Raw genomic sequence first — 17069 nt, 5'->3', positions numbered from 1 at the left:
CACACAGGAGCCAGAAGAGAGGCTGACAGGCAGCAGGTGTCAGACATGAAGGCCAATTCATGCCAAAGGTTTGAAACATACCATGTTGTGATGATGAAGCTTTAATGGATCGTATGGGAACCATCACTGTATCTGTGAGCTGTTTAAATGGATCAAAGAAGCCATTGCTACAATCTAAGTGGGAAAGCTAGGCTTTCTCAAGGCAAAAGCAGTAAAGACAACCAGAACCTCCAGAAGCAAAACCTATAAGAACAGGAGGGGAAGGTTTGCATATGTGGGACTCAGAAAACTCATCAGTATATGGTGAGTGTGCTTGTACCTCAGTGTAGTTCACCAGATACTTCATTCTGTTCCATGCTAGTCAGAAACATGGAACTACTGCAGTCTCTGGCCTTTTGGGTACAGCCTTCCAACAAGTTAAAAGCCACAAGCAAAACTAACAAGTGTTGCTTCTAGGCAGAGGCAGTTAATTGCCACAACAACAACCTCCAGATCTTTTATGCAACAGCCACAAAGTTCAGAATGGCAGCTGATCCATCAGTGCAAACCCTGGAAGACCTGAATAGTATACACTCCCCCAGCATCCCACAGATTACCTGTAGAGTGAGAAATTAGCCTGTTTTTGTTATTATTGCTGTTGTTGTTGATGATGGTGATGATGATGGTGATATTACAGTATCTAACCAATTCTGGCTGATTAGAAAAAGAAAATGAAGATTGCACACTCAACCTATAGAGCTTTATTTTGCTGTAACTCTTTTGCATATATTTAGTATGAAATGCCTAGCAATATTTAAGGGTAGGGGTCAACCTGGAGCAACATAAATTGCTCTTGCAGAATGTCTTGCTAGGCTCCTCACAAAACTCTCCCTTCACTGTGTTCCCATACCACATCTGCTTACACTTTAGTGAGGGCACCCATGTGGAATTGTCCATTTCAAGACCCAGGAGAACAACCAGAATCAGCCCTGACCTCTGCTGTGATTGTGGGTTGGACGTATAGATGATAAACCGAGTGATGGCACCGGATGCTGTTGCCAAGGAAGGGAAGAGTGTAAACTGAGAAAGTAGCTCAGGACGGATGCCTTGACATTCACTGGACAAGCAGAGAAAGATGAGCTTTAGGAAACTAAACACAGAGAGAAGACATAGGCTCCTTGTAACAAAGTCTGTTTCAAATAACTATCAGTTCCAGATACAGCGTATTAGATAAAAAGACGTTGGTAGCTGTGATAAGAAAGAGCCACTGTTCTAGGAAGAAGAAAGGATGAAGATTTGTCGCAGGGAGGGGAAGATGGATAGTCTCAGGGATCTCTAAAAGATAACGCTGGAGTGGGGCCTGAGGCTGCATCCTGCAGTTCGGGGTCCCTAGGGGATTGCTGTTTGGTCCAAGAATCAGACTTTGAGTACAAATCCTTTGATCATCATTTCAGGAAGCCTGAGGTATAGATCTAACTCTAGCCTGAGGACTTTATGAAGACACATGCTTGTGTTTGAAAACGCTCTGTTGATGAATCTGTACCAGAAAGCCAAAGCTATGAAAAGAATCCGGAGATTTATATAAGCAATAAGAAGTGAGGTCATGACAGATCACCGGGAACCTTATCCTTTCTAGTATAAATAAGAACCTGGAGAGCGATGCTCACAATCCAACACTGTGAAATAAGAAGTTCACAGTCTCCTAATTCCAACTTTTTATAAAAGCTATAAGCTGTTAAGGAATTTGCTAAGAGAAAAACACATAGTTTTCACTTCAACTCTCTCAGACTCAACTAGCCGCTTGAGAAAAGGAAAGTCACTTTAGAAGAATACTGTTTCTCTTGAGTTCAAGAGAAGTCGGTAAGAAATACATATTTCCCAAGGTCTCTCTACCTCTCTGCTTTTTATTCTTCTTCCTGTCAAAAAAGACTAATGAGCTATGTCCAGAATTTTCATAGCACAAAGAAATCTAGAAAAATGACTTTAGACTTCTTTTTATACACCTATAGATAAAACAAGAATAACCAACTTTCAATGGTGATGAGTTTAAGGCTTTTATATACAAGTCTTCAAAAGCCTGAGAAAGAAAGATTCTGTAGCCTTTCAGTGAGACTTTTAGACCAGTTTTGCTGAAACAGAACTGACATGAACAATTGTTTTAAAACTCAGCTACAGCCAGAGCCCATGACTGTTAAGATTTCATGGAACATATTGAACCCCATTCTCCACAGAGCACCAAACACAACTGGTCAAAGCCCCAGTCAAAGGGCTGGAGTGGGGTTTAGTGGCAAAGCATTGGTCTAGCACATGGTCTAGCCATGCTCCAACCCTCAGTGCCACAGAAGTTAAAGGGGGGGGGGAAGGTTATCAATCAAAACATTAATGCCAAAAAGAGCAGTAACAAGTCCCCACCTCAAGTCCTTCTAAGAGTTTTATGGCTTCACATTTTGTGTTCCAGTATAACCTATTTTGATGTGATTTTTAAAAAAGCATTCAGTTCTATTCCTTTTCCATGCGGATACCCAGGCATCCTAACACCTCTGGTTTCAGAGACCATCCTATTCCTGCCGTGCATTCTGAGCTCCCTTGCTGAAGAGCAAGTGAGCACATAGATGTAGGAGAAAGCAGCTGGGGCTGGGCCCAGTTCTGCCCTGTGGGTAGCCATGTCTGTTGTAATGCCAGTGATCATGTAATTTTGACAACTCTGTCTTTAAATTCATTATTTTTAAAGTCACCAAGTGTGATGGCCTCAAACTTAGTTCTTTCTCAAAATTGCTCTGGGGATGTAGATATCGGTTGAAGTCCTAGATGAATTTCAGGATTTGTTTTCCTACTGGAATTTGGCTAGCTACTGAATCAAAGCCATGAACTTCTTTGGGAAGTGCAGACTCGATAACAGAAGAAGCTGTGGAGTCAGCGAACCCAGAACATCTTCCACTTACTTCTGCTGGTTCCAGTTGATTCCTTCAGAGCCCTATGCATTTCTATGCTCATGGATTCAACCTTCTTGATCAGGTTTGTGTCTTATGATATGTTTGTATTTTTTCATGTTGTAGGCATCAATATGGCACAAGAGCACAATCAAGAAATACAAAAATAGTCTAACTGTCTTATATCAAGAAGGGAAGGTTTATGCACACCAAAGGAAAAAGCAACCAAAGCAGAAAGATGATGAACAGTGTATCTGATAAAAGGTCAATGTCCAAAGTATGTAAGGAACTCATACAACTCAACAGCAATAAAACAGCCCAAGTTCTAAGAATGAATGAAAAAGTAGACTCTTCTCCAATGGCCACAACAACACCAGAGATGATCACTGATGTTCAGTGGTATTAATTAATACTCAGAGAAACAAACAAACCCTTACTGAGATATCACCTTTCTGGTGTCAGAATGGCTGTTGTATTGCTGTTTCCTCTGGATTCAAATGTTCCTCCATGGATGAAAAGGGGGGCTCTTGAGATAGAATATTAGAAGATCCACAAGGCCCCTCCCTGTGGTTATAGAGGCCGTGAACAGTTGCTGGAGAAAAGAACTTTGTCAGGGATGCCTATCGTTGTCCTTTAAACCCTGGGGATGACGCTTTCATGACTCATTGCTATTCTGGGGAGGGCTTTTTGCTGACACAGCTGCATGAAGCTCCATGCTACTGATGGTAAGACCTATATCTCACTAGTTTTCTTGAAGGCTGACTTGAGTGAAATCATGTTATTGGTCTGTCAACAGAGCCATATTTGAGCGGAATAGATACTTACTCACATCTACCCAGGAAACATCACACAATGTATCTGGCACCAAAACACAAACAGAGAGAGGAGGAGGAACTAGATTAGAGAGACTATATAAAACTAAAAAGGTTATTATAGCAAAGGAAAGAATAGTTACAACATGATGCCCAACACATACCCAACATAACCAAAGACAAGTGGAAACTGTAGTATGGTCTCTGCTATAAGTTATAAGACACATCAATAAAGCTAAGCTACCTGAGGGTATGAAATCCCAGAGCGGCCATCCTCCTGCACTCAGTATAGAACTGCATGTTTCCTTGAATACAGTGTCCTGTGTGATTGTAGGAAAGCCCCTCGGATGACCAATGGACCAGGGATTATATAACAATCCTCAAAAGTAGCATTTATAGGACAAAATAGTAAACATGTTAGAGTTACAAATGTGTGGCTTCTCCACGGGATCATAGGATGTGCAACTGAGCCCCACCTGTGTCCCAGGAAAGACCACAGGAAGAACAGTGTGAAAAACACAGGGAGATGAGATCCTCCATACCAGCCTCCAATAGGAAGATAAAATTTGGGAGAGGGGGATAGGATGGGGTTTGCCATTTATTGTGACTGACAAGGTACAAGAGAGATTACAAATTAGTTTTGTGCTAAACAAATTCTTGGTATCCCAAAACTTGGAATTTTTGGTAAAATTTGAATGGTTGAGAAAGAGAAAGCAAGGTAAAAGTGATAGAAGGTGGTGTATTAGAGAGGAAGGGGGAATTCATGATTCACACTGTAGGTGGAGGCACTCAGATGAGTTACCACAGGCAACCAGCATGGTCACAAAACTCTGCCTCCAAATTAAATGAAGTGGGCAAGACTTTTTAAAAGAAATCCAAGCAAGCTTGACAGCCTTCTCATGAGGCTGTAGGGTACAGATGCAGACAGATCAGTCTTAGCTCTGTGAAAGTGGAGAAATGGGTAATAAACTCACACCTCCATGAGAAAAGACTGTGTAGCCAGAGGCAATACAGGGAAGTACAGTGCCTGATGGACCGGCTCAAAATAGCCATTAGGGATGCCTGACTTATCAGCAACCATCATCCCCATGAACATCAGAGACTGAAAGACAATAGAAAAACAGGTGCTAGGAGAAAACTGGGCATGAGGAAGGCAGTGTTTAGCAGCAAGTTCACTGGACTTAATAGGTTTGTGTTCGTGGAAAGTTGAGAAGGAAGTTAATTGAGCAATGACCTTGCTACCGAATGGGACGTTAATGCTTTGTTGGGCTCTACAATGAGATATGACCTTTATGAGGTGAGAGTGATTCTGGAGGAACTAAATGGTTAAGCTGGAGGGGAGATGGGAGTCATAAGATGCTGAAGTACTTAGAAAGGGATGAGAAGGGGAGCGGGGAAACAGACAGTCAGCCTCAGGAGGATGTGATAAAGCTGTGTCAAGCTGGAGTTCCCAGAGAGACAACTGACTAAAAAAAAAAAAAAAGTGCTGTGCTGATGGGTAATGAAAGGTTTTATAGCCTGCACAGAGATTCGCAGATGATGTATGTGATAACACAAAATTAAAAAAAAATTAAGCTTGTCTTCATGGTGTGTAGTTATTCTCTGCAAAGGCCACTGGTATACTTCTCCCCTGCATGAGAATGTATACATGGTGTAGGCTGTCTGCCCAACCCAGGGCTCTGTCGGTAGGCAAGCTAATGGAGAGGCTATAGCCATGACCCCAAAGGTCCTGTCTAGAGCCAATCACTCTAGAGCAGCACAGAACAGTGTCCGTTTACAGTGTGACATCTAACCAAGCTGAACTGCACAAGGTGTCATTGCTGAGCCTGTTATGGAAGATGGAGAGGCATGGCAGTTCTTCAGTAGTACCCATGATGAGGAAGCCAGGAGAGGGTGTCCAACTCCCTAAAGCTAGAGTTGCTGGTGTTATGAGCTGCCTGGTTTGGATGATGGAATCAAACTCAAGTCTTGTGTAAGGGTATCATGTGTTCTTCACAACTGAGTTTCTCCAGATCCACATTTAGTTCTTATTTTAAAAAAATGAATTAATCTCTCAAAAATAAGTCTTAAACCTAACCATAAAAGTCATATAAACCTGATCATCATATTGCATGCTCAACAGTAAGTTTTATTTCCTTCTAAGTACTTCATGGGTGATAGGATATGCTGGCTGGGAAACTGTGGAATTAGGGACTTCAAGGTTACTGTGATCATGGGTCATGATACTATCCTTTCAGTTCTTAGAGTTAAAATAAGACAGACACACGTCAGCCACCTACTGATTTACTGCAGTAAAGCCGTTGAAATAATTATTCCAAGTAATTACTCATAAATAAGAAATCCTTTGACTTCCTCATGAACTTTATCACTTCTAAAAACACTTGTGCAGATATTTCATTTGATTTTTAAAAGAAATTTGTGAAACAAAGGTTTCCCATCTTCCATGTAGCCAAGAAACGAAGGGCTACAATGGCAACCCCAGATGTCCCAGTGCCTAGTTATACCCTTCCTTCTATGCTGTCCAGCCCATCAGGATAGTGTGATCACCAAGGAAGTAAAATCTCAGATACAATGAACCCTCTTACACTTCAGTTTGTTTCAGAAGCCCGAATCTTTATTTTACATCCACATCTTGGAGTCCATATGGACAAGTCAAGCTTCTTAAAAGCTTCACCTTGGCAGCTCCTGTGAGTGCTATGTGAGCATGCTGCTGCTCCTTCATAACCTACTGCCCGAATACACTGGGTACCAAACTCAGCTCTCCTCTTCAGAAGTCCATTTACCACCCTCGAACAAGCCAGATAGGGATGGGAAAGGCTGGAGACAGATAGTACAACCTGGACACCAGGATCCCTGAACAGTCCTTGTCAACACATGAGCACCGGCAAGAGATGGGAGAGTGTGGAGTCATCTGCCCCAACAATTCGAATGTCTCTAAAGTAAGCAGGGTTTAATGAGAGTTTGGCAGCGAAGATATAAAGTAGCTCTGGTGCTCATTACAACAGCATGCATCTCAGTTATACAATACAAAAATGGGCATGGGGCAAGATCTTGCTTCACTAAGAAATCGTGCTGTGCAGCGCATAGAAAAATGCTTCGGAAGATGTGTCATGAGACTCCTACTTTGGAAAAGTTTCCAATGTACAAGCAGGACGTAATTTAGGGGTGGATACAAAGTAATAGACTCCTCAAAGCTGCCCATGAGCATGCAAACTTCTCCTGCTGGTGTCTGCCTACAAGACATGAAACTATGTGTAGACACAAGAACTTATACATGAATACATAGCAGGAGAACAGAAGTTGTGGAGGCCCAAAGCTGAAAGTAATTCAGATGGTCTTCTATTGATCAACGGACAAACTTCCTGTAATAGCCATACAATGGGATCTTTTTCAGCCATCCAAAAGTACGCTGCGTTGATTCACATTCTAAAGGGTCATTGTAGAAGAGTGGGCAGAAAGATCACAAGAGCCAAAAATGGCGGGTGACTGTAAGCCAACAGGGAGACTGCACATATGAACTCACAGCACTGTGGCAGCATGCACAAAACCTATGCAAGTTCAAGTCAGACCAAATCTCGGCCCTGGGAGGCAAGGAGGACACGGGCATAAAGCCCCACATATAGCTAAGGAGTTCTTAGCAACTGGCATCTGCTGTGAAAAGGGCAATGGGCTTTCTTTAAGATTACAGTTCCTGATAAATCAGACAAGCTCAGTGGAAAGCCACAGATCTAAGAATATAGGGACAACACAAACTGGAGTTGAAGAAAAGAAAGGAAGAGAGAAATTTAGATGGGTAGGGAAGGTGAGGTGGATCTGAGCGGAGTTGCGAGGAATGGATATGATTAAAATAGATTATATACAATTCCCAGAGAACTACTATAAATAAAGTTTAAAAAAACTAAACAACAAAACACGCCAAATCCCTGCTTCAGTAGCACCCTCTCCTGCGCTCTGTTCAGCTGTCACTAAGCATACAGGCTTGTAACCATATGCCTAACTTTATATGAGCATGGGGCCTTGAAGGAAAGGAGATATCCTTCTGCATATGTAAGTGATTCATAGTATGATGAGAAAGAGAGTTCTAACAGTGATGGCGGTGTGAGCTAGGACGCTCATAGGAGACAAATGTTCCCAGAGATGAAAACTATGAATCTGGAACAAAATCCAAACACAGCAGCCACACAGAGGGGCTCTGGAGAAGGGTGAGTGGACAAATCTATTGGGAGTTGAACTCGGAAGGACATGGCAGTAACAAGGCTCAGTGTTGTGGACTGGCCTTAGCCTGAAGCTGGACACAGCTGATTATAGAGGGAACAGCCCCTGATACACCACTGGTCAACCTCCTGGACACAGCCCCTCTCCTGTCCTCTTCCTACTTGGTCACTCTCTGACCACCTGTCTCCCCTCCCTCAGCATCTGAGAAATTCTAAGTTCCCAGATCCCTTCATCTCTTCTCGAGCCATCCTTCTCCTATCTCCTCTTGACCATTCTTCTTTATCTGATCTTTGTCCATGGTTTTTACTTAATGGTTTCTCTTCAAATTTCACAAGCTCCTGCTTCTTGAGCTGTGCCTGGATATTCCCTCATCTTTCAGGGTAGCCATGCTCCATCTCAGCATCCCTGCTGATGCCTCAGACCTAGACATGGGGCAATGGGGTGGAAGCAAATTCCAAAGACAACCATAGAACAAATATCATATGTTGTTTTAATTTCTCTTTATATTTTCCTGAAGAAGACACCGTGTTAGAGTTCTCATATTCCTCTATTTATTAGCCAAAACTAAATTTATAAAATATATGTGCATATATATGTATATACATATATATATGTTTTAGAATTGACAGTTCTAGTAAATATAAAATAAACATCACATATGATCCTAAATACACACAAATAGACAGTAAATTACATGTATACATATGCATATATATGCATATTCTTTGATTCCAATGAACTTGGTTATCTCATGGTACCCCTAATATACAAACTTTATCTTCCAATGAGTTCTGATCTGCCTGCATCATACTGCTTTCCTGGAACACTTAGCCCCAACTAACCTGCCTACCCAAGCCAGAAAGCTATGAGCCAGCCTTATTTCTTTTCCTCTCTTACCCTCAAATCCAACCCACCCTAATTTCTTCTTATTTTAATGTACCCAAGACCTTATTTCAAACTTGCATTAATCTTCATTTGGGTCAGAGCCAGAGCCATAAGCCAGCCTCCCTTCCTTTATTTCTTTCTGTCAAGTCCAGTATCCAGCCCTGCCGTCATTTGCAAATATAAACATGGTTAGATTTCTTCTTCCTCAGAAAGATCTTCCAACCATAACCCAGTGCCCATCACAATGAGTGTCAAACTTTCTCATAGCAAACAAACACAACCCTCCTTCTATATCCACAGACCCAACTAAGCACAGATGAACATTATTTGGGGGGTGTGAAGAAATTTCATCTGCCCTGAACATCTACAAACTCTATTTTCTTCTCATTATTCCCAAAGCAGTAGACCAACTACCATTACACTCGTTTTTTTTTTTTTTTATTAAGAATCATGTGTGACCTAAAGGTGATTTTAAGTCACCAGAGGATTCACACACAAGGTTTACAAATACTCCATCATTTCATAGAAGGGATGTAAGCTACTATGGGTTTTGGTATCTTAGGGAGGCCTTGGAACAAATCCTCTGTGGATAGCAAGATATCACATGGAAGTATTACTTTCCAAAAAACATCACATACGATCCTAAATGCACACAACTAGACAGACATTTCATATTTACTAGAACTGTCAATTCTAAATTCATGACTTTTCTAAGCCAATTTTTGAAACAACAATGGGCTGCTTTGATGAAATTCCAATTTTTATATCTTTAGTGATGGCATTTGATCATCACTATCTTGCTGTTTGTTTCCTGTCTCATTTGATCACATGTGTCTACAGGAGCCCGAGTTATATTAGTGGGCAGCAGTTGTAACAAGCTGTCGGGTTTCCTGAGAGACTGCTCTTCTAGCTTATTCTGTTGTTCATTAAACTGAGATGGCAGCATGTGAACAAATGAACTCTTAGCACATATCACTTAATTGCTGGTGTCTTCCTGGCTAAAATTTGATGTGTAACATTTAGAGTGTGTATTGAAGACCTTGATTTTCAAAGTCAAAGCTGAAGCTGACTTAGTGTGGTCTTGGTCTTCTTCCTCAAAGCTCTGAAAACCAAAGACAGACATACTCAAATGCTCGACCCCTCACTATGGCAGACACGATCTTCTGACGTGTGGGCTATATCCATCTTCCTGTACATTCCAATGCTGTCATTGTTTTGAACTCCATTTCTAATGCCCAACTCTGAGGTGATGGGATCACTTGGCTACTGCACTTGCTCCTGCCAGAGACCTGGATTCCTAGTCATCTCACTGCAAAGGGTCAGGTGATATTAACTTCCCTAGGTATACTGTGTCAAATCCCTTTATAAACTTATCTTCAGCATGTGTGTCCTATGTGAGATCCTTTCCTTGCAGCTGTGAGTATCTACAGAAAATGACTGGTCTAGCTGCCTCACGGTTGTCATGGTGCTCACCTCAAACATTGTTTTTATTATAGCCATCACTGGCATTAATAGCAATAGCAAGTTGTGTGGCCACATGGCTGAATATCCACTCATTGATTTGACACTTTAGGACCTAGAATGTTGGAGTGGAGTATAAGCCACATCCTCACCCAGTTAATTTTAATATTGACTTCCTTTAAGGATGGCATCACAGGTCTAGTGACTGGACCAAATTGGGACCCGTCTCATGGAGAGGCTCCAAGCCTGACACTATTACTGATGCTATGATGTACTTACAGACAGGAGCCTAGCATGGGGGCCCTCTGAGAGGCCCAACAATCAGATGACTGAGACAAAAGCAGATACTTACACCCAACCAATGGTCTGAAGTTGGGGACCCCTGTGTTGAATTAGGGAAAGCCTGGAAGAAGCTGAGGAGGAAGGCAACCCTATAGGAAGACCAGCAGTCTCAACAAACCTGGACCCCTGAGATCTCTCAGACACTGAGCCACCAATCAGGCAGCATTTACTAGCTGGTCTGAGGCCTCTGACACATACACAACAGAGGACTGCTGGATGTGTATATGAGAGAAGAAGCACCTAACCCTTGAGAGACTTGAGGCCCCATGGAATCGGGAGGTCTGGCAGGGGTAGGTTGGGGGTGTAAGGACATCCTCTTAGAGATGAGGGAGGAGGAGTGGGATGAGGAACTGTCAGAGGGCAGATCAGGAGGGAGATAATGACTGGACTGTGAAAAACACTTAAAGATTTAAAAAAAAAAAGTCAGCACAGCATCACCCACCCACGAAGGACAGCAGGATGGCCAGCAGCACGACGAGGGCGCAGATGCAGGGGATGAGCACCAGCAGGAGGAAGCGCAGCAAATTAGCAGTCACCAGCTTCTGAGGACAGCCCTCGCCCACACTACTGTCCACTCTCAAGACCTGATGGGAGAGAGAGAAATGAAACATGGTTTAATATCACACAGAGACTCTGTGGCTGCCATGACATCTTAAATTACAACTGTCCTCTCAGGAGAGCACTATTCCTAAGCTGTTAGACATTGTGTACTTGAGGGCATGAAATAAAGTAGTCAAAAAAAAGTAATATACAAAGCAAGCAAATAACTGCATATATAAACAAATCCTCCTCTTCTTCCTCTTCCTCCCCCTTCCTATTTCTTTTTCTCTTCCCCTTCCTCCCACTTTTCTTCTTCTCCTTCCTCCTCTTCCCCCCATGTAAGGCAATCACTCTACCAACCTTCCTTCTTACTTTTCTGCTATATACTCTGAATTTTTTTTTTGTTAGATAAACTTTTAATGATATTTCAGCTTGTTTTTCTTAGGGAGCATTTATCAGATTAGCAGTACTCCAAACGTTATGAATTACCATGGCAAGAACCACCCCTGAGCCAGATGTAAACAACTCAGGGCTGTTTGACACAGTGATCAAATCCTGATGAGTAGCTAGAGAGAGGACTCTAACTAGACTTCATTCTTACTTGTCTCAGTCCCAACCCAAGTCTGTGCATGCACGCACGGGAACACACACACACACACACACACACACACACAGATAAAACAAATTGTAGGCAGTAACAGCTCTATAAGGTTAAGGATTACTGACCACATATCTACTAACCAGTACAACAGGGAGAAACTGTCATGGGTGTCAGTGACACAGAGCCACTCAGAGGGTGTGCCCTGCTGCTCACCACTCTCCCACAGTCTATCCATGAGAGAGTGCGAGAGACCACAGTGATGGCTCAAATGTTCTTGTCAGCAAATGCTTTACATTGTGCAAAGTTCAAGCTCCTGTCTGGGAATTTGTTTATTATAAACGAGTAGATGAAGGCAGGGACTGTCTCAGCAGAAGCCTGAGATGCTACTAAGAGTGTTCCAAGTTACGACAGGCTGCTGCCCTAGTACCCAGGGCAAGCATAGCTCCCGATCCTTGAACCCCAGTCTTCCACTTCTGACAGCTTTGGCACATGTATGTTAATCTCTGTGGTCTTTTGGAATACCATCCTTTAGAACTGGACTTCGTTTCTTGTTATATTGTGAAGATTCTGTTCTGGGTGGTGAGCAGTCTAAACTCAAAAATTATTTCTCTTTTCCTACTTCCAAACTAATTCTTTCCTGCTTTCTGTATATTTACAGAAACTCTACTGTTCTAACAACTCCAATACCAGCCATTTCTCCTTATGAACCTGCTACACAGAGCTAGTACTCTTCCTCTGTAATAAATAAGTAACTCTCAATAAAAGAACGGGTCTGCATAAAACCTTTTGATTATCAAGATTACTCCAATAGACTGGTCCTGTAGTATTGTTACCATGTTCTGGCTGGCCCTTCCTCATTTCCATGACATGCAAAAGAAATGAACTGGCAAATCTGACAGGTTCTTCTGAGGCATAAAACAAGAAGTGCTCGCTACAGAAAGCAATGGTGTCTTCAGTAACCTTAAGAATTCTCCGTAAAAGACACTGTTTGAGAGAACATGTGATGTCAGCTAAAGGAGGGCTTCATTTATTAGGCTTCTGTATCTACTGACGCATTTCCACTGCACCTGGTTCAAGGCACCAGCCAAGGTGGGTTCATCTAATCAGTCTACAGTTTGTTCTCAGGCAGATAGAGTGATGGCGTGATAAAATAGGAGGTCTGTGACAGCTCCTGAATCACAGCTCTGTCATTGGACAGGAGAACACCCATCAGGCTTGTAGGCAACAGTCCCATTCATCTGATGGTACTGAAGGCCAACAGAGACAGTAACAGGATCAATGAATTCAATTAAGTATTGAATGACTATCCATTAAGTCTAATGATGACTTCAAACCAGTGATCTCTCCAAAGCTCATGCCTTGTAGAAGATACATTGCCATGGAAACTCAAGGATAGGAATATGGTTTCCTGAGAAAGGACTGCAAAGAGAGTATGCTTCAACCAACATAATTGTAAGAAAAGTAGCCCTGAAAAAAGCGTGTTTGAGGGGAAAATACATCCAGAGAGGTAAAGGGTCATGAACTGCCTCTAACTCCTCCCCTGCAATGACAGAAACCACCTCTTTAGTAAGATGGCCTTGAAACTATTTTAGGGATACCTGTCTCAAGTTATCTACAGTAGCTCCTGGCTGTCCAGAATGCTGTAGCCAAGCCCAGAAAAACACATTCAATACTCACAAGGGAAGAGTCAGAGGCAAGGAGTTCTAGAATCCCATAAATATGCATATCTATAAGTGTGTAACCTTCAGAAACTAAACTCCTGATTAGCCTATATACTGTTACCAATGGCTAGGAAATCAATTCCTTTACATTTTTTTCTTTTCTTTCTTAAGTAAAAGAAGGGAAAACTACTTAGAGCAACTCAGTGTTTCAGCGCTGTCTTCTCGGTCACATGGTTTTCTGCACATACTTTTGGCTCTTGAACACTGTGCCTAGAAATGCTTTGTCAGTTACAGGTCTGTAAAGTTCTTCTCAACACTATGCAATGTAGACCTGTATTATTCAGGGTTTTCTAGAGGAATAGAACTGATAGAACATAGACACGTGATGAGCGAGTCCGAAACTGGCTGTTTACCAATGGAAGGACCAAGAATCCAGTGTTTATTTGGTCCACACAGCCAGATACCTCAGCTGGTCTTCAGTATATGCCAAAATCCCAAAGAAGTGAGTACTAATGCCAGTGGGAGAATAAACTTGCCAGTAGGCAAAAAGCAAATCCTTCCTTCCTCCACACCTTTGATATAGGCTAACAGCAGAAAGTGTGGTCCACATTGAATGTGGTTCTTTTCACCTCAAAAGATCCAGATGAAAGGTGAATCTTCCCATTACAGATGACTTAAGGAAAACTCTCTTCTGGGTGTACCCAGGCCCGTGAGTTTTCGTTGACTCCACATGTAGTCAATTTGACAACCAAGAATACCCATCACAGCAACTGTGAAGCAGCTGCGAAGACAACTCCTAAGCTTTCAGGAGACTTTGAGCAGCATCCTCTCAGGGGATGTTCATCTTCCAGAACTGAACTTCCTCATCTACCAGAAGTGAACCTCCTTGAGACTACGTGATGAGCTCAGGCAGGCATCTAGTCAGAACTGTATATATATAATAAAGCAATCCGTTCTGATATTTTCCTAATCTCATTGGGGAAAACTTGCTTCTTATATCTTAAGAACAACATCCAAGTAATAAGCCGTCGTGTTTGCTTTTGTAGCATATAATAGTAGACTCTCCTTACCAAGAGTACTTTCTTAAGACAGATTATTTCCACTGGGGCCCTTCTCCTCCCTGTCTTCTATATTTCAAATTCTGTAGTGTTTGTCTCTATACTTCCCAATTCAATCACCTTTGTCACAGCTATTTTCTTAATTTTGGGACCACCTATCCAGTAAGCCCTCTAATCTTCTTCCAGTTTCTCCACTCTCCTTTTTTTTTCCCCATGTGTCCATATACCTGATTTAAAGTGGTTGAACCTCTACTGCAAAACCCACTCTGGTGCTCTGAACATCCTTGCTCCTCTGGGTTCCCCACCCCCTCACTGCCATGGTTAGATTTTTATCAACTTGACATGAGTTAGAATCAAATGGAAGGAAAGGTTTTATTGAGGTTCCATTCTGTAGGGAAGCCTGTAGGGCATTTTATTGTTGCTGGTCTTTGCTGTTGTTGTTGTTTTGTTGTTGTTGTTGTTGTTGTTGTTGTTGTTGCTAATTGACAGAGAAAGACCAAACCTAGTAGGGGAAGTCTGGGCAAGTGGTCCAGGGTGGCATAAGAGAGCAAGCTGAGCAATGCATGGGGAGTAAGTTGATGCAAATTTTTTAAAAAATTTCCTCTCAAGTTTCTATTGGCCACAGTGTTTATCTCAGCAATAGAAAGCAGACTGCCACCAATCTTTTAAAGCCAACATCAGGAGACCATAACTCCTCTCTCTCTCTCTCTCTCTCTCTCTCTCTCTCTCTCTCTCTCTCTCCCTCCATCTGCATGGTGAGTTGTTGCTGTGACTCATCCGACAGAACTACTTGACTGGTGGCTTCAAAACTCCCTTCTCAAACTCTTCTGCTCTGGTGTTCTGAAGAGAACCTACTACAATTTCCATTTGACAGAAAAAGCAAGACTATCGTATGGAGCTTACCCCCACTTTCCTAAATCTAAGCCTACAGACCTGTTCATTTCTGTGCCCTAGTTCTCTTATCACAGAGAAGCTGCCCCTCACCTAGGACTGACCCTTCCACCTCTGCTCCAAGTCCTGCTAGCTTCGTTCAGAAGTCTTACATTTTAACCCTTTCTCTCCCCTCCCCATCTCTCACCTCCCTCCTTTCCCTCCTGCCCTCCTTCCTCCATCACTTCATCTGCCATTGCCAGCTGTTAACCAAACCCAAAAGTTTAATTAAGTCTTTCCAAGGAAATAGCAAGCACAAAGGCCTGACTCTAGATTCCCCAAGATCTGGAGAACTGCTGGGTGGGTTTGATGGCTTGCCTATAATTCCAGCCTTGGAAGACAGAGACAGGGGATGCCTAAAGTAAGTAGGTCAGTAAGACTAGCTGTATTGACAAGCTCTGGCTTTCACTTGAGAGACTTTGCCTCAATGAAGAAAGTGGAAAGCACTGGAGGGTGACTCCTGATATTAACCTGGGCCCTCCACCTGCACACACACACACACACACACACACACACTAAAAGTGACAGGATGGGGAGCAAGCTTCAGTCTCTGCTCACTTTATTAATTCTCAAGCCTATATCCCACTCCAACCGCTCAAATAATTTACTCAAATAAATGAGTAAATTAAATCACCCAAACAAAATTATTCTGCAGTTATGCAAACAACTTCTTTCAAAATAATGTATCCCTAGAGATTCCCTCCATGGACTATTCCAGAATCATTCAAAGTCTCTGCAGTGAAAACTATATTAACATGTTCAACCCCCTCCTTCCCCTCCCCCTCCCCTCACCCCTCTTTCTCCTCATCTTCCTCCTCCTCCTCTTCTTCTTCTCCTTCCCCTTCCCCTCCCTTCCTCCTCCTCCACCTCCTCCTCCTCCTCCTCCTCTTCTTCTTCTTCTTCTCATAGTAGTCATAGGCCAAAAAAAAAAATTGCCTAACAGTTCTGTTGATTTATTAAGGCCCTTGGTCTGACGATTTTATAAGCTTTCACATCCTAAAAACATAGCTGTCATTCAAAGGAATACTGTATTGAAATAAGCATCCTTGCCCTATTCCCAAATAATAATTGCACACTCAATGGGATACATGCAGTAGAAAAGTAACTAAGACAGTAAGTAGTAAAAGTTAAAATAGAACAGGGAGCCCTGAGAGATGGATCCACAGTGAAGAGCAGAGTGTGACTCCACTCTCCCACAACGTCCTGTACCTTCAGCTCTGGGGATTCAACACTTCTGGCCTCCTCAAGCACCTACATTCATGTGCAGATGCTCTGTATCCCCATACATGGACATAATTAAAATAATAAATATTTTTTAAAAAGAAACAGGGGGTTCAAGTTCATATTTAACAAATCAACAACCTAATTTTTAAAAAACACAACGCATTCTCTGATCGTTCCAAGGCGCCACAAAGGAAATGCCATCCTTAGCCTCTAATCAGTTATTAAGAAATAGTATTCACCTTCAGGTACCATTTACAAAGAGATGAGGTATGCTCTGTCCTGTGCTACAGCATCATATGAGCAGATGTTCCAATTGCACTGCCTCGTGTATGATTCGTTTGCACTAGCACCAGACATTAGGTAACCTTGTAAACCATTTCAGTCACCAGGCTCTGTGTGGTGTGCATGTTAATTCAACCTGCCAAATGTGT

The 17069-nt window shown here is 42.4% G+C and overlaps 1 protein-coding gene across 2 annotated transcripts in view; it reads right to left on the bottom strand.

Annotated features, from left to right (window-relative positions):
- The window catches only part of Corin (corin, serine peptidase), a 200043-nt gene that overhangs the window by 154643 nt on the left and 28331 nt on the right, over positions 1–17069 (bottom strand). For both annotated transcript variants that reach the window (XM_028780786.1, XM_028780785.1), the window contains exon 2: positions 11067–11208. In XM_028780786.1, the coding sequence (XP_028636619.1) occupies positions 11067–11208 (142 nt within the window). The remainder of the gene's footprint in view (positions 1–11066; positions 11209–17069) is intronic.

Source organism: Grammomys surdaster, unplaced genomic scaffold (assembly GCF_004785775.1).
Source record: "Grammomys surdaster isolate TR1022 unplaced genomic scaffold, NIH_TR_1.0 372, whole genome shotgun sequence".
Lineage (NCBI taxonomy): Eukaryota > Metazoa > Chordata > Mammalia > Rodentia > Muridae > Grammomys > Grammomys surdaster.
Note: the sequence above shows the minus strand (reverse complement) of the source record. Positions and strands in the feature narration are given on the sequence as shown.